Genomic DNA, 27,303 nt, shown 5'->3' with positions numbered 1-27,303 from the left:
CGCTGGCCAGGCTGGTGGGCGAGGGTCTGGAACTGGCAGTCCAGTCAAGGAATGGGTCAGTTACCTGCCTGGGAAGGTAGCCATGGTCTGGGGGGGTGTCCAGGTGGCCCTAGTTTGGGGGGCCACTTCCACTTCCAGCGTGGCCCGGCTCGTGAAAACGAGTCAGGGAGGACGCGGGATGAGTCAGCAGAGGTCCAAGGCCTTTCTTTCAGCTCCACAAGGGCTGGGGGAACAGCCAGCAGGAGACCCCATCAGTGAGCTTTCCGAGGAGTCCCACCCGCGCCCGGTCCAGCTGACACTTGGGCCAGGTGAGCAGACTATGCCCCAGGTGTGGAGGCCTCCCTCTGCCCAACCAAGCTCCATCACTTCCAATCAGGTGGCACAGGGACGTGTGGAGCGTGTGGCCTCCTGGTGGCCATCTGCTGCTGCCGCGGGCATGTGGACACACACAGCAGCTTTACGTGGCGAGGTATAAAATCAGGTTTATTGCGGGAAGTGTGGAGGCAGAGGGACAGCGGGGAGCATCCGAGCTGTCACTGCCCTGTAGCCAGACAGCAGGCTGCACGGCCAGCTAGGCAGGAGAGGGGGAGCCCCCGGCCATCACAGGATGGGGGCAAGGAACCACTGGCGGGACGCGGCTCCCTTAGCAAGCTGCAGCCTTGGGTTGGTGGGGGACATCAGCCTGTTGCTCCCGGCTGTGCCAGAAGACAGGAGAAGGGGATGCCCCCACCCCCGTCATCTGGGTCTGCCTCTCCTCCGGCATCAAGCAAACCTGGGCGACCCAGGACAGTCTGCCCAGCGCGGGCTCCCACGGGCCCACATCGCCTGCCCTGGGCATCGTCGACACCATGCTTGATTAAAGGTGGAGAAAAGCAAAGGAAACTCCGACAGATGGTGTAAGAGTCCCCTGGTTTCTGCCTGCTCTGCTACGGGATGGCCACACCATGGCAGTAGGTGCCCAAGGAGCGCGGAGGCCCGCCCGGCACCTGCCCGGCAAATACCACGTGGGGCAGCTCAGCCCAAAGAGGCAGGAGCTTCCCCAAACTCGCCTGTCTTCATCTTGGCGTGGCTGCCACGACGACTTTCCACTTTATGGAGCTCAAGTGGGACACCTGACAGGAAAGTCCTTGGCAAAGCAGCGGGCTCTCAGGATGGCTGGGTGTTTGCAGCTCGGCAGGCTGGGGCGGGGGGAGGTGTCTTTGTGAATGATGCTTCCCTTCTCTGAGCTTTTCGAGGCCCCCACAGGGGTCCCCCTGCCCGCCACATCACCCCACATCACGCACTGCTGCAGGCCACCAGCTCCCGGGCTCTTCTCTGCCAGCAGGGAGACACCATCAAGCATTCTTCCTGGGAGGCCTCTGGAGGAAATGTGAAGCCCGTGGATGCTTTGGAGAATGAAAGAGAGGCTTTGTCGAGCAAAATCTAACTGGGTGGGAAGTGCCAGGGTCCTGCGAGGACCTGGAGCATCCTTGACACTGGTGACACGTTAGGTTGGGTTGGTCCCTCTGCTGTCAGGCTGGAGGCGGGCCTCACTGGGACTCACTGTCAAGCTGTGTACTTTCCACCTTCCTGAGGACACAGAAACACACGTCATGCAAATCCAAACATAGCGGAAGGAGATAATGAAGAAAGTTAAGGATAAGAAAATAAAAAATGACCTAACATAAATAAAATGCAAAAAAAAAAGGGACAGTTAAGGATTCCTATATTCCCTTCCCCCTAGAGATCACCATCAACCAGGTCATTTTTATACACATACATCACACTGGTGCCTTGAAAACATGGGATTGGGAACTCCTTGGCAGTCCAGTGGGTAAGACTTGGTGCTTCCCCTGCCATGGCCTGGGGTTCAATCCCTGGTTGGGGGGAAACTAAGATATCGCCTGCCAAGAGGCATGGCCAAGAAAACAACAACAAAAGAGAAACCCCATGCCCTTTAACTGCACCCCCAACGTTCCTCACCCTAGGCAAACTTTAATCTACTTTCTGTCTCCATAGATTTGCCCATTCTGGACATTTCACAGAGATGGAATCACACAAGTTGTGGTCTTTTGTGTGTCTGGCCTCTTTCACTTCTCATGATGTTTCTGAAATCCATCCGTGTTGTAGCGTGTGTCAGCATCATGCCTTTTTATGGCCAAATAACTTTCCATTGTCGGAGGAGGCAGTGGCAGCCCACTCCAGTACTCTTGCCTGGGAAATCCCATGGACGGAGGAGCCTGGAAGGCTGCAGTCCACGGGGTGGCCAAGAGTCAGACACGACTGAGCAACTTCCCTTTCACTTTTCACTTTCATTGGAGAAGGAAATGGCAACCCACTCCATTGTTCTTGCCTGGACAATCCCAGGGACGGGGAGCCTGGTGGGCTGCCATCTATGGGGTCGCACAGAGTCAGACACGACTGAGCGACTCCACTTTCACTTTTCACTTTCATTGGAGAAGGAAATGGCAACCCACTCCATTGTTCTTGCCTGGACAATCCCAGGGACAGGGGAGCCTGGTGGGCTGCTGTCTATGGGGTCGCACAGAGTCGGACACAACTGAAGTGACTTGGCAGCAGCAGCAGCAACATTTCATTTTATGAATAAACTATATCTTGTTTTAAGCAGAGGGTACCTACAGTCACTGATATTCCAGAATCTCAGAAAAAAAGCAGTGCTTAGTCGTTCAGTCGTGTCCAATTCTTTGCAACCCCATGGACAGAGGAGCCTGGTAGGCTACAACTACAGCCCGCCAGGCTCCTCTGTCTATGGGATACTCCAGGCAAGAATACTGGAGGGTTGCCATGCCTTCTTCGAGGGGATCTTCCCAACCCAGGGATTGAACCCAGGTCTCTTGCATTACAGGTGGATTCTTTACTGTCTGAGCCACCAGGGAAGCCCATGAAGAAAAGCAAGTGTTCAGCAAAAATCACATTCTTTGTACAAACAGTTAAGAGTGAGCAACTGTCATCATTTAGGGACAGTATCAGTCAAGCCCTGGAAGCATCCTGATCTGGACCCTGGAAGCTCAGGGTCAGCCTTACAAACAGGATGTTCTAAGGACAGGAGTTGCCGGCCTCCTGTGTTAAGTCTCTTCTGTATACAAGCTTGTATGATATTGACTTACAGACGGGGAAGCAATTTCAGATTCCTGGCATAATTCCCATTTGGTCATGGTGTAGGATCCTTTTCACATTGCTGGATTCAGTTTGCGGTATTTTGCTGAGAATTTTTGTATCTGTATTCCTAAGAGATATTGTTCTCTAGTCTTCTTTCTTGTGTGTCTTTGCTTGGTTTTGGTGCCAGGCTACTGCCAGCCTTACAGGATGAACTGGGATCTAGTTCCCTGACCAGGGATCAAACCAGGTCCCCTGCACTGGAACATGAAGTCTTAACCACTAAGACCACCAGGGAAGTCTCTCGAAGTATTTTCTAATTTCCCTTGTCATTTTCTTTGAATCACTGGATATATTTACAAATACGTTAACTTTCATGTATTTATGAGTTTCCCAAACTTTTGTTATTGACTTCTAATGTCACTCCACTGTGGTCATACAACGTACTCTATGATTTCAGTCCTTTTACATTCGCAGGGTCTTGTCTGATGGCCTACAAATGGTCCATCCTGGGGAATGTCCCACGTGTGCTTGAGAATTGAGAAGAATGTGAATTCTACTGTAGGTGGCAGCCTCCTTATCGCTCTGCTCCCTCACTTGTTGTTCAGTTGCTCAGTCGTGTCTGACTCTTTTCAACCTCATGGACTGCAGCATGCCAGGCCTCCTTGTCCATCACCAACTCCTGGAGCTTGCTCAAACTCAAGTCCATTGAGTCAATGATGTCATCCAACCATCTCATCCTCTGTCGCTCCCTTCTCCTCCTTCCTGCCTTCAATCTTTCCCAGCATCAGGATCTCTTCCAATAAGTCAGCTCTTCGCATTGGCGGCCAAAGTACTGGAGTTTCAGCTACAGCATCAGTCCCTCCAATGAGTATTCAGGGTTGATTTCCTTTAGGATTGACTGGTTTGATCTCCCTGCAGTCCAAGGGATTCTCAAGAGTCTTCTCCAGCACCACAGTTCGATAGCATCAGTTCTTTGGCACTCAGCCTTCTTTATGGTCCAGCTCTTACATCCGTACATGACTACCAGAAAAACCATAGCTCTGACTACATGGACCTTTGTCAGCAAAGTGATATCTCTGCTTTATAATATACTCCCTTCCTCGGATCACTTACTTTGGGGGAAAATAGCTGTCCTGTTTGAGGATACTAGAGCAGCCCTAAGGAAAGGTCTACATGGTGTGGGCCTCCAGCCCACAGCCCTGTGAGCGAACAGATCATTTGGAAACATCTACTCCAGCCCCCTTCCTCAAGCTTTCAGATGGCTGAAAGCTTGACCCGCATGGACACCTTCCCTTCAATCTCACCAGAGACCTGGAGCCAGAACTATCCCAACTGGCCCCTCGTGAAACCTCAACCCATGGACGCTGTGAAAGGCAGTGAGTATTTGCTCTTCTTAGTCTTGAGTCTTTGGGGTAATTTGTGATGCAGCATTAGGTAATCAATATAGTTACCCAAAACTCTGCTGGCATTCAGGAGCACAACTCTCGAAGCACAGTTGAACTTCAGGCAGAAGTTTTACCTTTTCTGAGGGAAAAACATTGAAAACATGGATTAACACTTCTTCTCTTGTTGAAGTTGCCAGAGGCAAAGGCACACCCCTTGGAACAATGACCTCAAGGCCCTAAGGGTGAAGAAAACCAAGCAGAATGACTCTGGCTGGGGAAGTCATTGGGAATTCTGGTTTTCTGATGCCCCAAACTGAGTGCATGTGTGCCAAGTTGCTTCAGTCGTGTCCAACTCTTTGCGACCTGACCCCATGGACTGTAGCCCACCAGGCTCCTCTGTCTATGGAATTCTCCAGGCAAGAAAACTGGAATGGGTTGCCATTTTCTTCTCCAGGGCATTTTCCTGACTCAGGGATTGAACTCTTGCGTCTCCTGCATTGGCAGGCCAGTTCTTTGCCAGGTGAGCCACCAAAGAAGCCCCAAACTACCTATGCCAGGTAAAATAAGCTATTGGAGATTGTGAGCCAGGCTTCCCCCTGTCACCAAAAAGACTAGAAGGCAACTAGATCTCGAAGAGGCCACACCCTTCATCCTGCCAAAGGAGAGTCACAGTGCTTCCTTGGTTAAGTCAAACTGGCTTTCTCATGGAAAAGAAAAATTTTAAAGCAGAAATCAAGTTTCCTTTGGTCGTTTTATACAACTTGGATTCATTCATGTATAAGATGTGGCCCTTCCTATTTCCATGAATTAGTATGAGACACTTTCTAAAGACTGGGTTTACATTCTGTTTATTTGAAGAGAAACCAAGTTCAGCTCAACATGGTTAATTATTTGCAAAACTATGTGTGTGCGTGCGTGTGTTCATGCTTGTGTGTGTGTACTCGTGAGTACATTCTTCTAGAGCAGTCTGTATTTTTTAAACAGGCTTTCAAAAGATACTACCATCTGTAAGAAATGAAGACCTCTTAGCGTAAAAGAGAGGAAAGAAACTGGCAGTTAGAATGGGAGTGTTTGCCTGTTTGTTTGGCTGCACCGTGTGACTTGAGGGATCTTAGCTTCCCAACCAGGGATTGAACCCAGGCAGTGAGAAGCTGGAGTCCTAATGACTGGACTGCCCGGGAATTCCCAGGGAAGTTGTTTTTAATAATGGGACAGTTTTAGGGACTTTCCTGGTGGTCCAACCCTGAATATTCATTGGAAGGACTGATGCTGAACCTGAAGCTCCAATACTTTGGCCACCTGAGGCAAAGACCTGACTCATTGGAAAAGAGCCTGATGCTGGGAAAGATTGAAGGCAGGAGGAGAAGGGGATGACAGAAGATGAGATGGTTGGATGGCATCACCGACTCAATGGACATGAGTTTGAGTAAGCTCCGGGAGTTGGTGATGGACAGGGAGGCCTGATGTGCTGCAGTCCATGGGGTTGCAAAGAGTCAGACACAACTAAGCAACTGAACAACTGGTGGTCCAGAGGTTAAGACTGTGCTTCCAGTGCAGGGGGCGTGGGTTCAGGTCCCTGATGGGGGAATGAAGATCCCACAGGCCCCACAGCCCCACCCTGCCAAAAAAAGGGATGGGACAGACTTCGGTGTGTTTCTCGATCCAGGAGAAGGAGCCAGTGGGAGGTAGGGTAGGAGACTCTAAAAAGGCAGGAAGCCCAGGGAACAAAGCTCTCCAGACCGGGTCGGCCCCCTGGGGTGTCTGAGCCTCAGCCTGGCAGAGCGTCTTGTCCCCGGCCCTGTCTGTACCTGGGTCCTCCTGCTGGGCCGGGCCGGGGAGCTGCTCCCGCCGCCGCAGCGCCTCCAGGCCCGCCAGGTCGGGCGGGTGGCAGTGCCCTCGCATCACCGTCACCCGCGGGCCCTGGGTGATGGCGCGGCTGCGGCAGCCCTTTCGGGCCTGGTCCCGGCACATCCAGTACACCTTCTCCCCGGCCGCCTTCTCCTTCCTGTAGAGGAAGGACTCGTACACCAGGAACCGGCCTCCGAGGGAAGTCCTCAGGAACTCCAGGGGCTGGGGGGCTTCTGGAAGGAACATGTCGTGTGAGTGGGGCGCCTGGGCAGGGCCCCGGAAGCAGGGCGCAGAGCTCCAGCCAAAAGAGTGGGGACCCCTGCCCCGACCCCAGCCTGCGCCACAGGGGCCTAGGGACTGAAGCTCAGGCCGCCTTGGCCCTGTCACCTCGGGGTGCGGGCTGTCTGCCTGTCTGAGGCCCTTGGGGCTACTGGGGAGGCTGGGCCTGCGGCCACCCAAACCCTGAGTTTTCCCGCAGGCCCCTGCTGACCCAGCTCGACCTCCACACCGGCTGGCAGGCGCCCCAGGGCAGGGGCTGGACTGGAACACTCTGGCAGGCCCGAGGTTGGTCTGGACAGTGCACCAGGGGCCTCCCCGCTCTGGGGCCACCCGCCCCTCGGCCAGCTGGTGACTAGTCAAATTCTCCCTCAGGAGACATTTTAAGACTCTGAACGGAAAGCTCATGACATGTTGGGGTTGGGGTGGCTGGAAGGCGGGGCTGGGGAGAGGGCAGACAGAGGGTCCCCCAGGTCTGGGAGCACTTCCCGCAGCTCCTGGTATCACTCCTGCCCTTCTCCAGCCGTCCGAGGGGGTCTTCCCCTGAGACCCCAGCCCCACCAGGACCAGCGCGGGAGTGTGGGGCCTCTCCCCCCGGGAGCTCACCACCCAGGGGGACAAACCCACCCCACCTGGGCCACAGGAGGACTGTCCCACCAGGCTCCCTCCAGTCCGCGCCCTGGGCTGTCCCCAGGGAGACCAGGCCCAGCCCCTGCCCGCCTCCCTCGCCAGCACCTGAGCCTTCCCTCTGGGCCGGGGTGGGGAGCTGGTCCCGTTGCCGCAGCGCCTCCAGGCCCCCCAAGTCGGGCGGGTGGCAGTGTCTGCGCATCACCATGACCCGCGGGCCCTGGGTGATGGCGAGGTCCTCAGGAACTCAGGGGCCTCCGGAGAGGGGTGGGCTGCTGTTCCAAGGTGTTGAGAGGGGGACCCAGGAGGTTCTGACTCGAGCTTCTGCTTCAATCACAAAACTGGAGATGACAGGTTACAGAGGGCACCTGGTCAGAGCAATGCTTAATCTCAAGTATCTCATATGAGACCATGTAAATCAATTTAAAGTGTATACAACAATCATTACCAGGAATTCCCTGGAGGTCCAGTAGACTCCTCAACTGCTCAGTTCACAACTGTGTGATCGACAGAAAATGGAAGTGAATGGCATATACCTGCTTGGAAAACTTCACCTGTTGCCCTAACTGCCACTGGGATGATGGGTCCTCAAAACGTCATGGAACATGAGGAAATTTCTATGAGTGAAGGACACGAGTTTCTGGCCTGAAATGGCGGCAAAAGTACACGTTGAGAGGAGGGGGCAGCGCGGGGGGAACTGCTGGTCGGAGGTCAGCAGGCAACGAGGGGATAAAAGACCAGCTGAAACGGTGGAAGGAGGCCAAAGGGCTGAAAAGAAGGAATCAGAGGTCTCGAGTTTGAGAGAATTTTAGTGCCAGCCAGGCTCTAAAGGCGACTCAGAAAAGTCTGGGATTGGGAAGCCCAGAGGAGAGGCAGGTGGAGTCATGGATGGACCTGAGCAGAGAGCCCCAGCGAGCAGAGGGCCAGGCCAGGGCTGCTCTTGGCAAGACGTTAATATGTGAGTTACTGCGGCCTCACAAGGGTCAGACACAGGCCCTGTGGGGCCGTCGAAGGTGGAGGAGGGCCAAGGACCCTCATTGAGCAGCCCTGAAGGACAATGGCAGGTTCTGGGGGAGAGCGAAGCAATCACAGGACTGTGTCACCTTCAGCCCTCAATGCTTGTTACTTTTCGCAGTGTCAGCCACCTCCCCTGGAAAAATGACAAACCGCCCTGTGTAATCAGCTTCCTCTATAAATCCTATTGTAGTTTTCCCTTGTAGCTCAGCTGGTAAAGAATCTGCCTACAATGCAGAAGACCCAGGTTTGAGTCCCAGATCGGAAAGATCCCCTGGAGAAGGAAATGGCAATCTACTCCAGTATCCTTGCCTGGAGAATCCCATGGACAGAGGAGGCTGGCGGGCTACAGTCCATGGGGTTGCAAGAGTCAGACACGACTTGGCGACTAAACCGCCACCACCCCCATAAATCCTATACGTGAGAGACAAGAAAGGAAAAGACGAGAAGGAGCAAAGGGAGCCCAGGTTGATCTGGTGTGCAGAGGTTCCGGGCTGGTCTGGGCAGGAAGGAGAAGAAGGGGATGAGGTGGGGGGGGGGGGCGGCCGTGGGGAGGACAGGGAGGGGAGGAGCCAGGAGGGAGCTGCAACCTTCCAGAAGTCTCCAGTAAGGACGGGAAGATGCTTGCTGGAGGTCAAGAGGGCACAGTGGGCAGTCTGGGTCTCCTGCCTGTCCACTGAGGCTGCCCCCACCCCCCACCCCATCTGTCTAACCAACCTGGGCTTCCTTGCTGGGCTGTGCCCGGGCGTTTCTCCCGCTGCCGCAGCGCCTCCAGGCCCCCCAGGTCGGGCGGGTGGCAGTGCCCTCGCATCACCGTCACCCGCCGGCCCTGGGTGATGGCACGGCTGCGGCAGCCCATGCGGGCCTGGTCCCGGCACGTCCAGTACACCTTCTCCCCAGCCGCCTTCTCCCGCCGGTAGAGGAAGGACTCGTACACCAGGAAGCTGCCCCCCAGAGGGGTCCTCAGGAACTCGGGGCCTCCTGAGGAGAGATGGGAGCATGGGTGGGTGGGGGGAACCTGGGACAGGAGCTGGGGGGGCTGGGGGCCAGGTTGGGCCTGGTGTTGCCCTGCCCCACGCCTCCTGGGACCTTGGGGAGCAAGACTGGAGGGAGGTCCGGTCCAGCAGGTGTGGACTCACCCGGGTCCTCGTCCTTGTCCTCCTCGCCCTGGGGCTCAGCCGGGAGGTCCTCGTCGTTGGCCATCGGGCGCTTCCTGGGCCGGGGCCTGGTGAGAGTTAGGGGCCCGGGCCCTCTGCGGTAGAGCAGGCTATCCACACCTTGGAGCGGCTTGTCCTCTGGGCCCCCGGGGCCGCCCGGCTGGGCCCGCAGCGCCGCCATGGCCCGCTCCTGCTGCCGCCGGGCCTTCAGGCCTTCCAGGTCGGGCGCGTGGCAGTGGCCCCGCATCACCGTCACCCGCCGGCCCTGGGTGATGGCGCGGCTGCGGCAGCCGTGCTGCGTGTGGTCGCGGCACGTCCAGTACACCTTGTCCCCCACGGCCTTCTCCCGCTTGTACAGGAAGGACTGGTGCACCAGGAAGCTGCCCCCATAGCAGGTCCGCAGGAACTCCAGGGGCGGGGGCCCTCCTGGGGGAGGAAGCGGGGTGGGGGGCTGGGTGGGCACCGGCCGCGGGGGCTCCAGGTGTGCCCCCATGGACCTCAACTGGTGGCCAGTGGGGGTGGTCTCGGGGCGGGGCTGGTGGGGAGGGCCGAGCCAGCTCTGACATGCCATACGTCTGCTTAGGGTTTGTTTGAAAATTGGATCTAGTTTTTGAGCAACACAGGCACACTCCATAAAATAAAATGGGACCAGAAGACACACATGAGAGGCACACACCCTGCGCCCAGCCCCTTAAATCCCTGAACTCTTCAATGCTTTGCAGGTTAGGAGGCCCACGGCCTCAGGGACCAAGCCCACCTCCCAGTGACTGCTAATAAAACCTCTGCAAAAACAAAACGAAAGCCAACAAACAGATGAAGAATGAAAACCTCTGCAAAGACTCCATCTAGCAGTGACTCAGCGACAGCACACGCTAGACTAGGGCTGGCATTTCCCACCCATCAGTGCCCAGGCCCCTCACGGAGAAGCCACAGCCCATCTTGTGAACCTGAAGAACTTCACTAAGGCTGCCCAGGCGCGTGAGGTGGGGCCGGACCTTGAACCCGGGCCACGAAGCTCACGTCTCCCACTAGGCCCACCTCCCCAAACTTCAAAGGTTGCCAGCACTCTGTGGGGCCCACAAACCTCCGGTTTGTGCCTCAGGAAGCTCCAGGAGGACCTGGGCCGCCCAGTCCATGAGCACTGCTTCTACCCCCAAAGGGCTTAATGATTATTGGGACACCTTTATATTTTTAAAATCGTTTTTTGACTTTGAGTGTGTTAAGAAGCCACAAAGGACCTGGGTGTGTCTTTGGGCAGAGGAGAGGGGCATGGTTCCCGCCTGCTCAAGGGTAAGGCCAGGGTGGGGGGCACTTACTGCTCCCCAGCGTCGAGCGTTTCTTCGGGGGCAATCTCAGTAGCGCCAGGGCTCGGAGCCCCTCGTCCTCCTCGGGGGCCAGGTAGCTCAGCAGCGGGCCTGGGGTCGGCTCTGGCTCCACAGGGCACAGCCACGGGCCCGCCCCCTCCAGGGGCTCCTCCACCCCGCTGCCGGGGCCCTGGGAACCCGCCAAGCCCTCGGGCAGGGCCGGGCCAGGCCGCTTCTGTCTCTGGCGCCGGGCCTCCAGGCCCTCCTCGTCGGGCGGGTGGCAGTGTCCCCGCATGATCGTGGCCCGCGGGCCGCGGGTGATGGCCCGGCCCCGACAGCCCAGCTCAGTGTGCTCGCGGCACTTCCAGTACACCTTGTCCCCCACGGCCTTCTCCTGCTTGTACAGGAAGGACTCCAGCACCAGCAGGCGGCCCCCAAACGGGGTCCTCAGGAACTCCAGGGGCTGGGTGACTGCAGAAGACAAGGCGGGGGGCAGGTCAGCTGACCTGGAGCAAGGCTTGCGGCCAGGGGTATGGACGGGAACACAGGCTGGGGCGCCCAGGGACACTTTCCTGCCCTCGCCGCACCAGCCTGCGACAGGGTCAGGGAGGCCCTGCTCAGAGCAGGGAAGGGATGGCCAAGGTCACCCTGCCGGAAAAGCCCAAGTCTGAGCACACAGGGCCACAAAGTGGCTGGTCGAGGGCAGCTGGCTTGGAACTCACCGATGTTTGGCTTGCTGGGTTTCAGCGCCTGGGTCTGGGGCCTTGGCTGGACCACCGCACACTGTTCCTCTACTGGCAGGATCTGGGGAGTGCCGGCCAGGGTATCGGGGTCAGCCATCTCCAGGGTGAGGACGCAGTGCACTTCTTCAGGCTGGGTGTCCACTCCATCGCTGCTCTCAGTGGAGGCCGCCAGGAGGACCAGTTCAGAGAACTCCATGGGCTTCACGGGGGCTTCGAGGACGACATCTGTGCCTGGCTCAGGGGGCTCAGGGGAGGGCTCCTGGCCTGCCTTCACGCTCTCGCCCTCCTGCTCGCTGGGCTCGGGCAGGGGCATTTTGGGATAGGCGGCTGGGCCGCCAGGCCACGCTCAGGTCTTAGTAGGATTTGTCCTCCACCTCCCTGCAAGGAACCTGGCAGTCCAGGGGCTCTGTCCTAAGGGAGGAGACAAAATCCCATCAGCGGGGACATCCCTGGCAGTCCAGTGGATAAGACTCTGGGCTTCTAATGCAGGAGACATAGGTTCAATCCCTGGTTGGGCAACTAAGATCTCACATGGGAAAAAAAATCCCATCAGTGGAGGGGCCCTTGGGCCAGGGTTCAAGAGGAATCTGGGCTGGAGGTCAGGGCAGATGGGGCTGCCCTGTGTCCCCCACGCCCACTCCCACCTTGGGGAAGGACCTGAATGGAGCTGGAAAACCTGGGCCGGCATGTCTGCTGTCTTGGCAGCCTTGGGACCATCACCTCCCCCAGCCAAACCTCACTCCCCAACTGTAAAATGTGCCAGAAACAGGGCTCTCCAGGGGCTGCTGGGGTGACCAAGGTACTGACAGCTGTGAGTTACTAGGAATCCAGGCCCACAGGTGCTGAGCTCGGGGTCGAGTGCTGCCACGGGTTTGTCCCATTTAACCTTCACTCCATGTTATGGAAGTTGTTCTCATCGCCCCAGGTTACAGATGAGACCACGGAGGCACACGGCCATGGAGCATAGCTGCGGGTCCGGTCGAGCTGGCCCAGGGCCCGCCCCGCACTGCGCCTGGGCTACCTGGTCCAGGATGACGGGAGCCGGTCTCCCTGAGCAACGGGCGTCGGGGAAAAGCACTTGGGGGATGTGAGCTCAGGTCACCGACCCTCCCAGAAGGCCCGCTGCCCTTCACCCCGACGCTCTGTCTGTGTCACCAGGAGCGGGGGCTGGGCCCCCAGGGCACTCTGCAGGCCCCAGAGGGGAGCCTGGCCCTGGGAGGCTGGCCTCTGGATTCACAAATAGATCCAGTCCCCATCCCAGGCCAGAGGCCCGGGGCCCCCAGGGCTAGGGGATGCCAGGGCCCCATGAGGGCAGCGACTTCTGTCTGAGCTGGTGCTGGTGCTGCCCCAGCTGAGTGGGGACAAGGCTGTGGAGGTGTCCAGAGGAGCCGTGGTCACTGAGGGTTCCCTGGCTGCTGGTCTGGAGAAGCAGAAAGGATGGCTGGCAGGGCTGGCCTGGAGACCTGGTCCCTGGGGCATCGGTATGGGGGCGTTAGTGACTGCTTTATCTTCTTGGAGGATTGGGTGGGATGTATGTCAGGCCCTTTCCCACCTCTCAGTAACAGCCCAGAATCGGACCTCAACCTTTCGGCTTCCCCATCTGTGAGCTGGCACCCCGGGTCCCCCATTCCTGCCGCGTGGCGTTTCCTGGTCTGGGGCCCACATGCAGCTCCCCAAGGTCTATCAGACCACGCGCGGCGCTCCTGAGTCCCCGAGGAGGCAGAGCCAAGGCCATCGAGGGCAGGAGCAAAGGCCCGTCCTGACGGGCGGGGACTCAAGGAACCTAGGAAACTGGTAAGGGGACGCCTGACGGATTCCCCGGCCAGATCCTTCGTCTAGTGTCATCCTCCAACCCCCGCGGCCCCTGTGCGGCCCACCCCGCCCCTCAGGCGGGCGCGGCGGCCCTGGGGACCCGGGGGCACGTGTGATGGCCGAGGCGGGGCAGCGGCGGCGCCTCCGCGCGCGCGGCCGCTCTGGAGGGAAAGGCTTCCGAGAGCAGCCCCGCCCCCTTTACCGCCCCGTCCCCGCGCGCTGATTGGCCCCGGCGCACGTCCGTCCGCCGGGAGCCCGCCTCCGCGGCTTGAGCGCCGGGGGTTGAGGGGCTGAGGAACGCGGTATCTACCCCGCGTCCTTCCCACGACAGGGCGAAAGGCCGCAGGGAGCCAGCCCTCCCTTCCACAGGCCGTTCAGACAGCTCAGGCCGCCAAAATGTTGCGGTCATTGCCCACCCAGCACGCACATTCCTATGGGACCCTGCGCTCGGTCCGCAGTGGAGGCAGCAAGGACCCTGACCTCAGTCTCATGCGATCAGAGGCCAAAGCCTTCCGACACAGAACCCCCACATTCCGGTGGAACTTCACCCACAGTCATGGGCACCCCGAGGCAGTGTAATTCTCTCAACTGAAGCTTTTGTTTACAAAGCTTAAAATATACCCACTCCAGTGTTCTTGCCTGGAGAATCCCCATGGACAAAAGGAGCCTGGCAGGCTGCAGGCCTTGGGGTTGCAAAGAATGGTACATGACTGAGCGACTAAGCCCTGTGCATGTACCTCGAAGGATATGGAACAAATTCCAGTGCAACAAAAGACCTCCAACTGTGACTGACCACAGGCTGTGGAAAGGCTTGGGTCCTTGCAACAGGCTGCAATTTAGATTTGATTGAGGGTTCCCATTCTCAGCCACTAAAGGGCCTTAAAGTGTAGACTGTTTAATGACCACAAATCCTCCCATAAAGTATGCAGGCCCCTCTGCAATGTGGTCTTGAACCTGAACTGGTCTCCAGCCTGGACTGGTCACTTGCTGTAGCCAATAGAGCATGGCAGGAGCTTGCTGTGGGGGGTCACCCTCTGAGACAGGGGCCCTGAGACTGCCAGGGAAGGAAGCTATATGAGGGGCTACACACAGGGGATGGAGGCACTGCCAGGTCTGGAGGGAGACCATTTCCACTGTCAAGTTCAGTGACCCTTCAGTTGTGTGTAACCACAAGAAAGAGCCAGGGAAAAGTGGCCCAGGCACCCCATGGAACCCTGATCAATAATAGACTACAGTTAGTTTAAGCCAGTAAGATCAGGGCTCATTTGTTATGCAGTAGTAACTGATACTCTTGGCAAGCAACTGAACATAGTCAGTTTTGACTTTTTGATAGATGGAATAATACTAATGGATATGGAATATCCAATATCAAAGTGCTTTTGAACTCTTGAACTCTAAGTGTCATCCAACACAAATTTTAAATCCCTCAGATGCTCACATTTGAAAGACTGGTAACTCAGTGAGAGGAACAAAATATTAAGTATAAAGGATATCAAATGAGAATTGTGCATTCTAAGCATCTGTAATATGAAATAAACCAAACACAAAAGGACAAATGCTCTATGATTCCACTTACATGATGTAGGTAGTCAAATTCATAGAGACAGAAAGTCCAACAGTAGTTGACAGGGGCTGGTGGGGAGGAGGACTGGGGACTTGGTGTTTAATGGGGACCATTTTGGGCATCCCTGGTAAAGAACCCGCCTGCAGTGCAGGAGACACGGGAGAGGAGATATGGGTTCAACAACCCACTCCAGCGTCCTTGCCCAGAGAATCCCATGGACAGAGGAGCCTGGTGGGCTATGTCATAGTCGGACACGACTGCGCATGCACTCATGGGGACTGTTTCAGTTTGGGAAGATGAAAAATTTCTGGAGATGGGCGGTGGTGATGACTGAACAACTATGTGACCGAACAGCTAAGTGACACCGCACTGTCACTTAAAAGTGGCCAAAGTAGTAAGTTTTTGTTATGTTTATTTTACCACACATGCAAATAAGATTATTTTAAAAACCCCACAACTATGGCAAACTATACATAGTAACGCTCCATCTCTCATACTGATGAATGAGGTTCTCCACACAATGCACATTTCTGATGAAAGTTATTCCTCCGTGATTCTGAATTCTACAATTTCTCTTTCACAGTTCATCCATTGAGGAGGAATGCTTCTTAAGCTCTAATGACTCATCACTGTCTGGATAAAGAGAGCATACAAATTTTATCCTGATTTGGAGGACGAAGTGTCCAGTCCAGTTCCCTTGGTACCCCCACACCAGGGCCCTTTCTCCATCTGAATGATCTGCTTTCCCTGGTCCCCAAGCCTCTCTGCCTCCTCTGGGTCTCTGCATTTAGAGTTCTCAGGCCTAAGCTTCTTGTTGTTGTTCAGTCGTGTCCGACTCTTTGTGACCCCGTGGACTGCAGCACGCCAGGCTTCTCTATCCTTCATCATCTTCTAGATTTTGCTCAAACTCATGTCCTTTGAATCAAAGATGCCTAAGCTTCTCATGTCTCCTAAATCCTAAAACAGAAGCTCACAAAACCCCTCCTTCCCTCAACAGTTAGACTTTTTGGAACAGTTCACACCCCTTCCTCCTCTGCCAGGCCATCTAGCACCTGCCCCCTGACTCTTCAGACCACCATCTTCCTCTTTGGCCTGAGTGCAGGATCGGCACCTGCTGGGTTAATCCAAAATCCATGCTTCTCTCCCAAACACCTGGTCTGGCCTGTATGTGGTCTATCCATGCAATGGAATTTATTCAGCCTTAAAAATGAATGAGGGCTTGCCTGTGGCTCAGTGGTAAAAAAAAAAAAAAAAAAAAAAAAATCCACTTGCCAAGCAGAAGACACAGGTTCAATCCCTGGGTTGGGAAGATCCCCTGGAGAAGGAAATGGCAACCCACCTTGCCTGGAAAACCCCATGGACAGAGAAGCCTCATGGGCTAGAGTCCCTGGGGTCGCAGAAGAGTCAGACACGACTGAGCAACTAGACAACAGAACAAAAGGAATGAGGTTCTGATACATGTTACCATGTGTGTGAGCCTTGAAGACAGTATGCTCCGCGAAGGATCCCAGACACTAAAGTTAGCATGTGGTATGAACCCATTTGCATGAGATGTCTACTAGGGACGGAAATTAGATTTGTGGTTGATGGGGGTCGGACAGGAAGGAGGGGGAGATTCAGGAGTGATGCTAAGGGTTTCTTCTTGGGGGAATGAAAATGTTATAAGGTTGACTGTGAATACACTAAAAACACTGAATTCTACACTTTAGATGGGGAAACTGTGTGCTATGCAAACCATATCTCAATAAAGCTGTTTAAAAAAAATCGTTATAGAGAATTCCCTCGACCAGGACTCAGTGCTTTCACGGTCATGGATTCAGGTTCAGTCCCTGGTCTTGGAACTAAGAGCCTGAAAGCCAAGCAGTGCGGCCAAAAAACAAATCATTATAGGTATGACTCGAGTCCCCAGGGTCACTTGGATAAAAAACAGTCTTCACCATAAACAGGCTTCTCACTCTTGGGCTTGATTTCTTCACAAAAGTGGGCATGGACTATATATTAAGATATTTTGTAAGTTGTTAATATCATATTGTAAAAACTTTATTGAAAACACTTTTAAATGTTGAGAATGTGACACTGATAAATTATCCTCAATTCTGCCACTCAAATGCACTTGTTTCTATTCTTGTATTAGTGTCTTTAATATACGTTTAACTTTCTGTTGCATATACATGTGTTCAACATGTTTGTTTTCTTCCTCTTTATAGAGTGGGAGGCCCCCACCTGCAGACCAGATGGATCTCTCCTAAAGGACCAAAGTATTATGTTGTATAACCAGGCCCCGAACATGAACACAAATCCAAGTCCTCAGCGCAATACCAAAATAGAGCCACAAGAGGGTGATGTTGCTCCTTGAAAGTACAGCATCCTTGGTAGAATTAGATGTACCACAGGGGGCGCCAGTGATAAAGAACCCACCTGCCAATATGCAGGAGACAGACATGAAGAGATACCGGTTAAATTCCTGGGTGGGGAAGACCCCCTGGAGAAGGGCATGGCAACCCACTCCAGTATTCTTGCCTAGAGAATCCCAAGGACAGAGGAGCCTGGCAGGCTACGGTCCATGGCGTCGAAAAGGGTCAGACGCAACTGAAGGGACTTAGCATGCACACAGTGTTATAGAACTAGAATTTGGGAGTTTTTCCACGTTGGACAAATAATTCGGGAAGACTTCCCCAAAAAAGTTTGTATTTACAAAATATATTAGGTAGAAAGCGAAATCCAGTGAACAAATTCAGCAAAGATTACAATTTCTAAGCTGTTGTTGTTGTTTTAAAAAAAGACCAAAATACTCCTTGGATGGTGACACTGCCTCTAGACCTCAGTACACTTCATTTCTTCTGGCTCATCTCAAGTCTGGTCACATTTGTTATTTATTGACTAATTTATGTATCTGTGACTTAAAAAAAAAAACTATCACTGGGAGGAAATACCTCACAACGTTAAAACTAGTAAGAAAAGCGATTAATTTTTTTCCATTAAATTTCTTCTGTTTTCTCAACTTTGTTTACAATGTGCGTGAGCTCTTTACAGTGGGGAAATATCACACACTTTAAAGATAAGCTGCACCTCCTTGCTTGGTAATTGTTTTCTTTAACTCCATATCTCTCAGGAAAAGCAGGGATTCCATTCCTCTGTAAGATGGGTCATAAAAGAAGATAAAGAGGAATAGAGATCATGGGGCAGAGAAACAAGTGAAAATCAAGAATCCTGTGGTCTCCGCTGTGGGCCTTTGCAGAGCCTCAAAGACTTCCCCCAAGACATGTATTAAGCACAAAGGGAGAGATAATGACTTGACAGTGGAGAAATCGCGCAGACACAGCCTTTAAGTGCTCAAGGCCAGCTTCATTGGTAATAAGACACACCAGCACCATGACCTCCTTGACGAGTCACACAGCGTCATCTCTGGCGATGTTCCTGCCCCGAATGAGCGTCCCCAGACAAGTCACTTGGAGGGACATTCTAAACGACTGACCAGGACGTGTCACAGGGTCAAGGTTATCACGGAGAAAGAAAGACTGAGGACCTGTCACTGGAGGAGACACAAGAACGAGATGCAAAACGGGATTTGAGAACAAAGGATGTTAGGGGCCAAGCTGGTGAAATGAGCATAAGGTCGAGAGTTCAGGTGAATGGTATGGGACCAGTGTGGATTTCCCGGACTCGATCACCGCATGTTTGGTAAGACACTGATATTCAGGGAGACTGGGTGATGAGCACAGGGGAATTCTTTATTTATTTTTTTTTTCGCATTTTTTTTAAAGAGTCTAATATTAACTCAAAATAAAAGGATTTTGAAAACCTAAGTTTCAAACCTATAGACACAGTGGAAGTTGACAGAGAAAATAAGTGAGCCACAGGCCTTCTGGGTGGAACAAGAAGAGAGAAGGGAGTAGGGTGGAGGAGAGGAGGGGTTACCAAGGGGCCACTCCAACCCAGAGCCACAAGGCTGGTCCTCGAGCTGGGACCTGAGCCAAGAACAAACACCCTATGACATCACGGGTCTCTCTGCACCATTGCCCCCTCTGCTTCTGGGGAAACAGGCTCGGGCCTGAAGCGAGTGGCCCAGGACCACCTGGGTAGTGACAGCCACGTCTTCAGAGCTGTACTGATTGGCCCTACATACCATCTATTTTATGGTTTAGTACTGTGGCTTGGAGAAGGGAATGGCAACCCACTCCAATATTTCTGCCTGGCTACAGTCCATGGGGTCAGAGAGAGTCAGACACGACTGAGACTGAGCATCTAACACACTGTGGCTTCCAGCTGATCTGGCCACCAGGAGCCACCGTGGGGGTCTGGAGGGCGGGGCGGGGAGCAAGGAGCTTCAGGGAGAAGTGACCTGCCTGGCCTGGCTGCCCCAGCGCTGTCTGCTCAGTGCCCCCACCCCCAGCTGCTGCACTGCTGCTAAGCCATTTCCGGTTTAGCTTCTCAGCTTTCACCAGCAGGGAGAGCGACGCAACTCCCAGTGAAACCTTACAGTGCTTTCTGTTTTCCCAGGTGGGTTCCGACCACACGTGCTTCAGGATTCCGACAGACTGTGGTTACATGCCTCATAGTCGCCAAATGCCATTGAGGTGCCTGGGGCTAGGCGAGGGCTCTGCATAGGTTATTTCATTTTATCTCCCAAATACCTGCCTCCATTAGGCCTGCTGTTCTTTCATTCACTGGTGGCTCAGGCAGGAAAGAATCTGCCTGCAATGTGGTAGACTTGGGCTGGGAGTGATCCCCTGGAGAAGGGAACGGCTACTCACTCCAGGATTCTCGCCTGGAGAATCCCATGGACAGAGGAGCCTGGTGGGCTACAGTCCATGGGGGTCACAGAGTCAGACATGACTGAGTGACTTTCACTTTCTTTCACTCACAGAGGAGGAAACTGAGGCTCACTTTTAGGTTTCTGTGATCAGGGAAGCTGAGCTGCTAAAGCACAGCCAGCGTGCGAACCTCCTGTGTCTGTTTTCTGGGCTTATACTCCTAAAATAAGTTAAAAACAGTTCTTTTTAAGTTGAGGATTCTGACCCATAGGTATTGACAGGTATCGACGACGGAGTAGGGTTAAGGCCGGTGGTCCTCAGTCAGGGTGCTCTGCCCTCCAGGTAACACGTGGCAAGGTCAGGAGACATTTCTAGCTGTCACAAGTAGGGTGCAGGACAGGCTCCTGGCCTCCGTGGGTGGGGGCTGAGGATGCAGCTCAGATCTCGGGAAGCCCCCACCACCCCCAGGAGGAAGGATCTGGCCTAAAACAGCAGCAAGGTTGAGGCTGAGAAACCCTGCCGAAGAGCCGGGTTTAAAAAACAGCGCAGAAAGGGTGCACCCATATAGTGACGTTACGTTCAGTTTTCACAAAGCTTGTATGTCAATTATTTGTGTATGTAACACTTGGGGTGTTTGATACTTTAAATTTACTTTTTATTGGAGCACTTGATAAAAATGCAGATGCTTGGGGGTGGAGATTCCTGGAGTTCTGCCTGGTTACCTCTCCACCAGCCAATTAGAAGAAAGTCACGCACCCTGCAGCCTCCACCCCAAATTTTGCCTATAGAGACTTCCCCTGAAAGTCATCAAGAGGTTGGGGGCGGTTTCTGACCATGAGCCATCCATTCTCCTTGTTTATGTAATGTTAGTCGCTCAGTCATGTCTGACTCTTTGTGACCCCATGGACTGTAGCCCGCTAGGCTCCTCTGTCCATGGAATTCTCCAAGCAAGAATAGTGGAGTGGGTGGCCATTTCCTTCTCCTTGCTTGGCCCTGCAATAAACCTTTCACTGCTTTAAAAAAAAAAATTCAGATGCCTAGATTTCCCATCCAATATGTGAGAGTGAATCTAGAATCAAATTCAAGAATCTGGAGTTTTAACAAGTACCCCTTGAGGCTCTGGTCCTGGTGGATCACGGACTCAGCTTTGTGAAACACTGGACTAGACATTCAAAATTTTACATACTCAAAATTCTCCAAGCCAGGCTTCAGCAATACGTGAACTGTGAACTTCCTAATGTTCAAGCTGGTTTTAGAAAAGGCAGAGGAACCAGAGATCAAATTGCCAACATCCGCTGGATCATCGAAAAACCAAGAGAGTTTCAGAAAAACATCTATTTCTGCTTTATTGACTATGCCAAAGCCTTTGACTGTGTGGATCACAATAAACTGTGGAAAATTCTGAAAGAGATGGGAATACCAGACCACCTAACCTGCCTCTTGAGAAATCTGTATGCAGGTCAGGAAGCAACAGTTAGAACTGGACATGGAACAACAGACTGGTTCCAAACAGGAAAAGGAGTACATCAAGGCTGTATATTGTCATCCTGCTTATTTAACTTAAATATGCAGAGTACATCATGAGAAACGCTGGGCTGGAAGAAACACAAGCTGGAATCAAGATTGCCGGGAGAAATATCAATAACCTCAGATATGCAGATGACACCACCCTTATGGCAGAAAGTGAAGAGGAGCTAAAAAGCCTCTTGATGAAAGTGAAAGAGGAGAGTGAAAAAGTTGGCTTAAAGCTCAACATTCAGAAAACTAAGATCATGGCATCCGGTCCCATCACTTTATGGGAAATAGATGGAGAAACAGTGGAAACAGTGTCAGACTTTATTTTTCTGGGCTCCAAAATCACTGCAGATGGTGACTGCAGCCATGAAATTAAAAGATGCTTACTCCTTGGAAGAAAAGTTATGACCAACCTAGATAGCATATTCAAAAGCAGAGACATTACTTTGCCAACTAAGGTCCGTTTAGTCAAGGCTATGGTTTTTCCTGTGGTCATGTATGGATGTGAGAGTTGGACTGTGAAGAAGGCTGAGCGCCAAAGAATTGATGCTTTTGAACTGTGGTGTTGGAGAAGACTATTGAGAGTCCCTTGGACTGCAAGGAGATCCAACCAGTCCATTCTGAAGGAGATCAGCCCTGGGATTTCTTTGGAAGGAATGATGCTAAAGCTGAAACTCCAGTACTTTGGCCACCTCATGCAAAGAGCTGACTCATTGGAAAAGACTCTGATGCTAGGAGGGATTGGGGGCAGGAGGAGAAGGGGACGACCGAGGATGAGATGGCTGGATGGCATCACGGACTCGATGGACGTGAGTCTGAGTTAACTCTGGGAGTTGGTGATGGACAGAGAGGCCTGGCGTGCTGCGATTCACGGGGTCGCAAAGAGTCGGACACGACTGAGCGACTGAACTGAACTGAACTGGAGTAGATGCCCTTAAGGTTCGGTGGCCGGAAGATCCGTGGCCACCCTGAGAAGGATCTGACGTTTCCTTTGTGCAGGACATCACGTTATTTCATCTGTCACAACGTACAGGTTCTTTCATTAGTGTGTTAAACAGAATCGTTAATGTTTGTTTATTTTCACATCAATGGGAGGCTCATGATTCCTTCTTGTTAAAATGATCCTTTAATAACAATCTAACAGGTCTCAGACACCTTAAAGTATTTTGGGGACCTCGAGTGGAATATGCCCAAATTTTTAAGTAGTACAGATGAAATCTGGGGGAGAAAGCTTGTTGGGCATGGCTTCAGTACCTTGGGATAACATATACCAGACTTTTAAAAGTCCAAACTGAGGTTCCTTACAGAGACTTTCAGCAAAGCAAACTCAAGAAGGCCTACAAGGTGAATTAGCAAATGTGCCACACCTGTGTAAATGATCAGCCCTCCCACCCCGTGTGACAGGACCCCCTCCATTTCATGCAAAAACGACCTTTCGTTGAAATTATGAGGCTGTAGCGGAAATTTGTGCATCAGTGGAAAACTGGGCCTTGTCTGGAGCACAGCCTTTCAGGTTACACCATTCTAGCCTCTTGTTGTCTCTGAGCTGCTTTTATAACTCTGCACAGGCAACAGAACAAGGCGAAATAGTTCTCGCCTGTAGACCCATTCTTGCTTTCTCACCATGTACGTTACAGATAAGTAAGCAATTTCTCCAGGTTTTCCTCCATGTACGCGTTCATGTCAATACTCCTGACCTATAGTCTTCTAGAATCTTCTTTGGATTCCCTTGCAAACTGGTTATAAGATCTTACTGGTTCCTGGATTAATGGGTTAAGCAAAAGCTTGAATACGCGTTCATTTTATATCTACATCAAAGAGTTTTATTTCCTCTGTTTTGGTCTTAAGCCTCTGCTTTTCAAATCTCCCTGGTCATTGGTATTATAATCTGTGGGCTCCAGTCTGCAATTTTATTTATTTGGTTTTTTAAATTTATGTTACTATTTTGTTTGGCTGTGCCAGGTTTTAGTTGTGGCACTTGGGATCTTTAGTCTTCACCGCGGCATGCGAGATCTTTAGCTGCAGCACGTGGGGCCTAGTTCCCTGACCAGAGATCGAACCTGGGCCCCCTGACCTTAGCCACTGGACCACCAGACAAGTCCCCAGTCAGCACTTTAAAAAATCGCATAGGAAATAACTAACCTGCATTGCATGTAATAAAAGTAAGCATTATTTTATGAAACTTCTATTTGCATTACATTTGTATATTTGTTCTAAGTGGATTTAAATTGCTTTCTTTTTTTTGGATGATCACTGTTTGGAGGTAAATACTTGGGCCCTAATGTGTTTGTTTTATAATATTTTATTTTCACTCAGTAAAGAGTGACTGGAGTATTTTTAAGTCAGGCAGATATGAATGGAAAGTGCAAGAACCTCACAGTCTACGGTTAATCGCTCTCTGATGCTCTTTTCCTCCCCTCCCACATCAAGTACAGAGCAAATTTGAGTGCAATACTCAGCTTGCCTGCTCTGGTAAACCCAACACCCAAGAGACACATAATATTACATGCAAACTGTTTTCAAATACCAGTGGGTCCAAGCCCTAAGATCCCCACTCAGCTGCTGATGGAGGAGCAAGAGAATTACCTTCATAGACAAGTAAGAACCACCTTCACGGTCCGCCAACACCCATCGTCAGCGCTGGCTTGCTGGGTGGGAGACCAGGGGCAAATCCCATCACTTCTCTGGACTAATTTCACCTGGAAACAGGAAAAGTGGTGAATGAGATACTGTACGTGAAATTCTTCCATAAACTCTGAGTCATCACATAAAAGAAGGGGGTGACAGAGGATGAGACAGTTGGATGGCACCACTGACTCAATGGACATGAGTCTGAGCAAACTCAAGGAGATGGTGAAGGACAGGAAGCCTGGCATGCTGCACTCTTTGGGGGTCACAAAGAGTCGGACATGACTGAATGACTGAACAACAAATATCACATAAGAACAGGGAGAACACTGTCCAGGCCCCGGAGGGGATCCGAATGATAGAAAGGGGAGGTGCAGAGGTCCTGACATTTGAAAAATGTCCTGGATGATTCTAAAAGCTGCCCGCGCCCCACTAGGACGTGCACACTGATTGGCTCACGGGCCCTCCTGTGATACAGATCCTGTGATACAGATCACATGATCTGTATGTGGTCTCCAAGTGTGCACACGGGCATTAATGCTGGGAGAGAGGAAGGTAGCAGTGATCCCCCCCAAGATTAAGGATTCTGTTCCAAAGCAGGGCTCCTCAACCTCAGGATGGCTGGCCTTTGGCACCAGATAATTCTTTGTCATGGGCCTATCCTGTGGAATGAAGGATGTTCAGCAGCATCGCTGGCCTCTGCCTGTGAGATGCCACCATGTGCTCAGTCATGCCCAACTCTTTGTGACCCCATGGACTGTAGCCCACCAGGCTCCTCTGTCCATGGAATTTGCAAGCGAGAATACTGGGGTGGTTTGCCATTTCCTCCTCCAGGGGATCTTCCCAACCCGGGGATCGAATCTGAATCTCTTGAGTCTCCTGCATTGGCAGGCAGTGGTTCTTTACCACCACCACCTGGGAGATGCCAGTTGCATCCCTCAAATCCTGATAACCCAGGTTTGCTGAATGTCCCCGGAGGACCACTGCTCCAAAGCAGTTTAGAGGCAGAGGGCACAGAAAGGGAGATTTCAGCTAATCGGACTCCTGGCCCCAAATCTCCTAACCCCTGTAGATCACAACCGTGGCGGTTTCCACGCTTCCCGTATCAGGCCTGACTTGTCCTCACGTCCCAGGACACTGGGTCACACCATCTTCCACGCCCTCCCACCCCACATCACCTTGGGGCTTCCTCTCCCACCACCTCCCTTTTTAAAACACTATTTCTGCATGCGTCTGGAGGGGCCAGGTCTTGGTTGCAGTTCGTGGGCTCTCTGGTCGTCATCCCAGCACTGATGATCTTCTCCTTGCGGTGTGTGGACTCTTAGTTGAGAGTGGGGGGTCTAGTTCCCTGGGGTGCGTGCTCAGTCGTGCCCAACTCTTTTGTGACCCCACGGACTGTAGCCCGCCATGCTCCTCTGTCCAAGGGATTTCCCAGGCAAGAATACTGCCATTTCCTTCTGCAGGGGATCATCCTGACCCAGGGATGGAGCCTGAGACTCCTGCATCGGCAAGCAGACTCTTTCACCACCTAGTTGCCTGACCAGGGATCAAACCTTGGCCTCCTGCATTGGAAGCACAGTCTTAGCCTCTGGATTACCAGGGACATTCTGCCTTTTTTTTTTTTTTTTTTAATTTGGCTGCAAGGACCCGAGGTTCTGGGTCTGGAAACTCAGTTGTGGCATGCAGGATCTAGTTCCCTAATGAGAGATGGAACCCAGGCCCCCTGAACTGGGAGCAGCGTCGTCTTAGCCATTCAGCCACCAGGGAAGTGCCCCCACCATCTCAACTGCCTTTCTGCCCAGCATCCAGATTCTCCCTACGAAGTATTGACTTCCTAAAGCTCAGTTCGAATCATTTCCTTCTCCAATGACAGTGGTGTCCATCTCCATTATAAACTGTCCACAATCTAGCCTCCAGCTTCCCCAAGTCCATCTAGGAGCTTTTGGGAGAGGAACAAGGTAAAACTGCCTGAACTGAACTAAGTCCTAGAAATGATTTTGGCCTGGAAAAGCATTAAAGTCAGAATGATAAAAAATATACCCTTTCTTTGGAACTGAAGTTTACACGTGATTGATTATCTGTTACTGGAGTTCAGCATGCTCCAAACGCAAGGGGTAATGGAAGCGAAAGTGTGTGTGTGTGTGTGTGTGTGTGTGTGTGTTCAGTCGTGTCAGGTTCTTTTGGACCCCTGTGGTGGTTAAAGCAAGGGCTTCAAACTGGTCAGACTCATTAGGTCCTGAAATCAGTTTAATGGGTTAGCAATAGTCTTTTTTAAAAAAATGGAAAGAAGAGAATAGACTAGAACAAGATAGGATAGAATTAGAACGCACGTAGAGTAGATCTGGCTGCGTCATGTGAGGTTGGGGTAAGAATCTCCCTTTAAACTTCTCTCTCAGTAATAGGCATTTACAGGCATGTCAGATAATATTTTTCACTATAGGTTGAGTCTAAAAAGTTTGAAAGCACCAACAGGCAATCTATATATTCAGTAGTAGAAGCAGTTGTTAACAGCAGCAAAAAGTGCAAGGTCACTGGACCTCCGGAGCTGCAAAGTCAGGATGGGGCTCGGGTGGATGCCAGGGCGGGGGCAGTACTGGGTGGGGCGGACACGATCAAGGAAAGGCAAGCCCATGTGGGGCTCCCTGACTTGGGGTGTCGGGGCTCAGTCCCGGGGGGTCTGGTGGGTTGCAGGGGAGGAGGAGAAAGGAGGCTGCGAATCGCAGGTGAAGGACAAGGAGGCGGCCTGATGGAGGGACGTAGAGTCCAAGGACACCCCATTCCCCAGCATCAGCAGCCCTGGGGACCCCCGGGAGAGCCCGGCTGGGGGCGCAACCACGCCGAGGGACCCGAGACCCTCCCCGATCCGCTGGGGCCCGTCCTCACCGGGCACCGGCCGGGCGGCGACAACAGCGGGGCCCTCCCTCTCCGGAGACCGAGCCGCGCGGCGGGTCCTCTGGCCTCGGGCCGCTGCAGCCACCGGCGTCGACCTCGCGGCCCAGGCCCCTCCGGCCACTGCAACCCGGGTGTCCACCCCCCGCCCCCACCTGCCCTCTCGGGAACGAGCCCCGTGTCGCGCGCTCCGCCCCGCTGGCCGTAGGGAGCGCGAGCCGCCCCGCCGAGAGCCAGCCTCTAGGAGCGCACTCGCGGGTATCTCGCGAGCATGCGCAGCAGGACCGCGGGGCTCCATTCTTCGGACAAACTCCGCTTCTCCGGGTCTTCAGTGCGCGGCGGCTGGCGGCCTGGCCAATCGGCGCGGGGAGGCGGGGCCAGGGTTCGCGAATGAGGCGGGGCAAGCCCAGGATTGGGCAGCGGCGCCCGCGGACCGAGAGTCGCTCAGACCGGAGACTTGGACTGGAGGTCTGTGGGGTGACGCTCGGAGAGAGCTGGGGGGCCTTGAGACTTCAAGGATTTGATTCTGCGCTAATTGAGCGGAAGCGATCATTGAAGTGCATCCTTAGGCCCGTCACTTTCCTTAGGCTGCGGAAGGAGATTTCTTCTGCACTTCACTGACAGGTTAAAATGACTAACCTAAGTTGGGCCAATTTGATTCAAGCTAAATAATGATAATAACAGATTA

The 27,303-nt window shown here is 53.0% G+C and overlaps 1 protein-coding gene across 1 annotated transcript; it reads right to left on the bottom strand.

The window, feature by feature from the left end:
• Positions 1-456: 456 nt before the first annotated feature.
• On the bottom strand, positions 457-26,880 carry FLYWCH1 (FLYWCH-type zinc finger 1). The gene is made up of 11 exons (XM_060406322.1): positions 26,610-26,880; positions 23,685-23,797; positions 11,433-11,864; positions 10,723-11,181; positions 9,389-9,832; positions 8,967-9,230; positions 8,214-8,282; positions 7,344-7,481; positions 6,293-6,565; positions 4,551-4,623; positions 457-1,569 (listed from the first exon to the last, which is right to left on the bottom strand). The coding sequence occupies exons 3-11, from the start codon at positions 11,764-11,766 to the stop codon at positions 1,530-1,532; spliced, it is 2,094 nt and encodes a 697-aa protein (XP_060262305.1). The 5' UTR covers positions 11,767-11,864; positions 23,685-23,797; positions 26,610-26,880; the 3' UTR covers positions 457-1,529.
• Positions 26,881-27,303: the final 423 nt, after the last annotated feature.

The sequence above is a fragment of the Ovis aries genome, chromosome 24, assembly GCF_016772045.2.
Source record: "Ovis aries strain OAR_USU_Benz2616 breed Rambouillet chromosome 24, ARS-UI_Ramb_v3.0, whole genome shotgun sequence".
Classification (NCBI taxonomy): domain Eukaryota; kingdom Metazoa; phylum Chordata; class Mammalia; order Artiodactyla; family Bovidae; genus Ovis; species Ovis aries.
The sequence above is the reverse complement of the archived record's forward strand: the minus strand, read 5'-3'. Positions and strand labels throughout refer to the sequence as shown.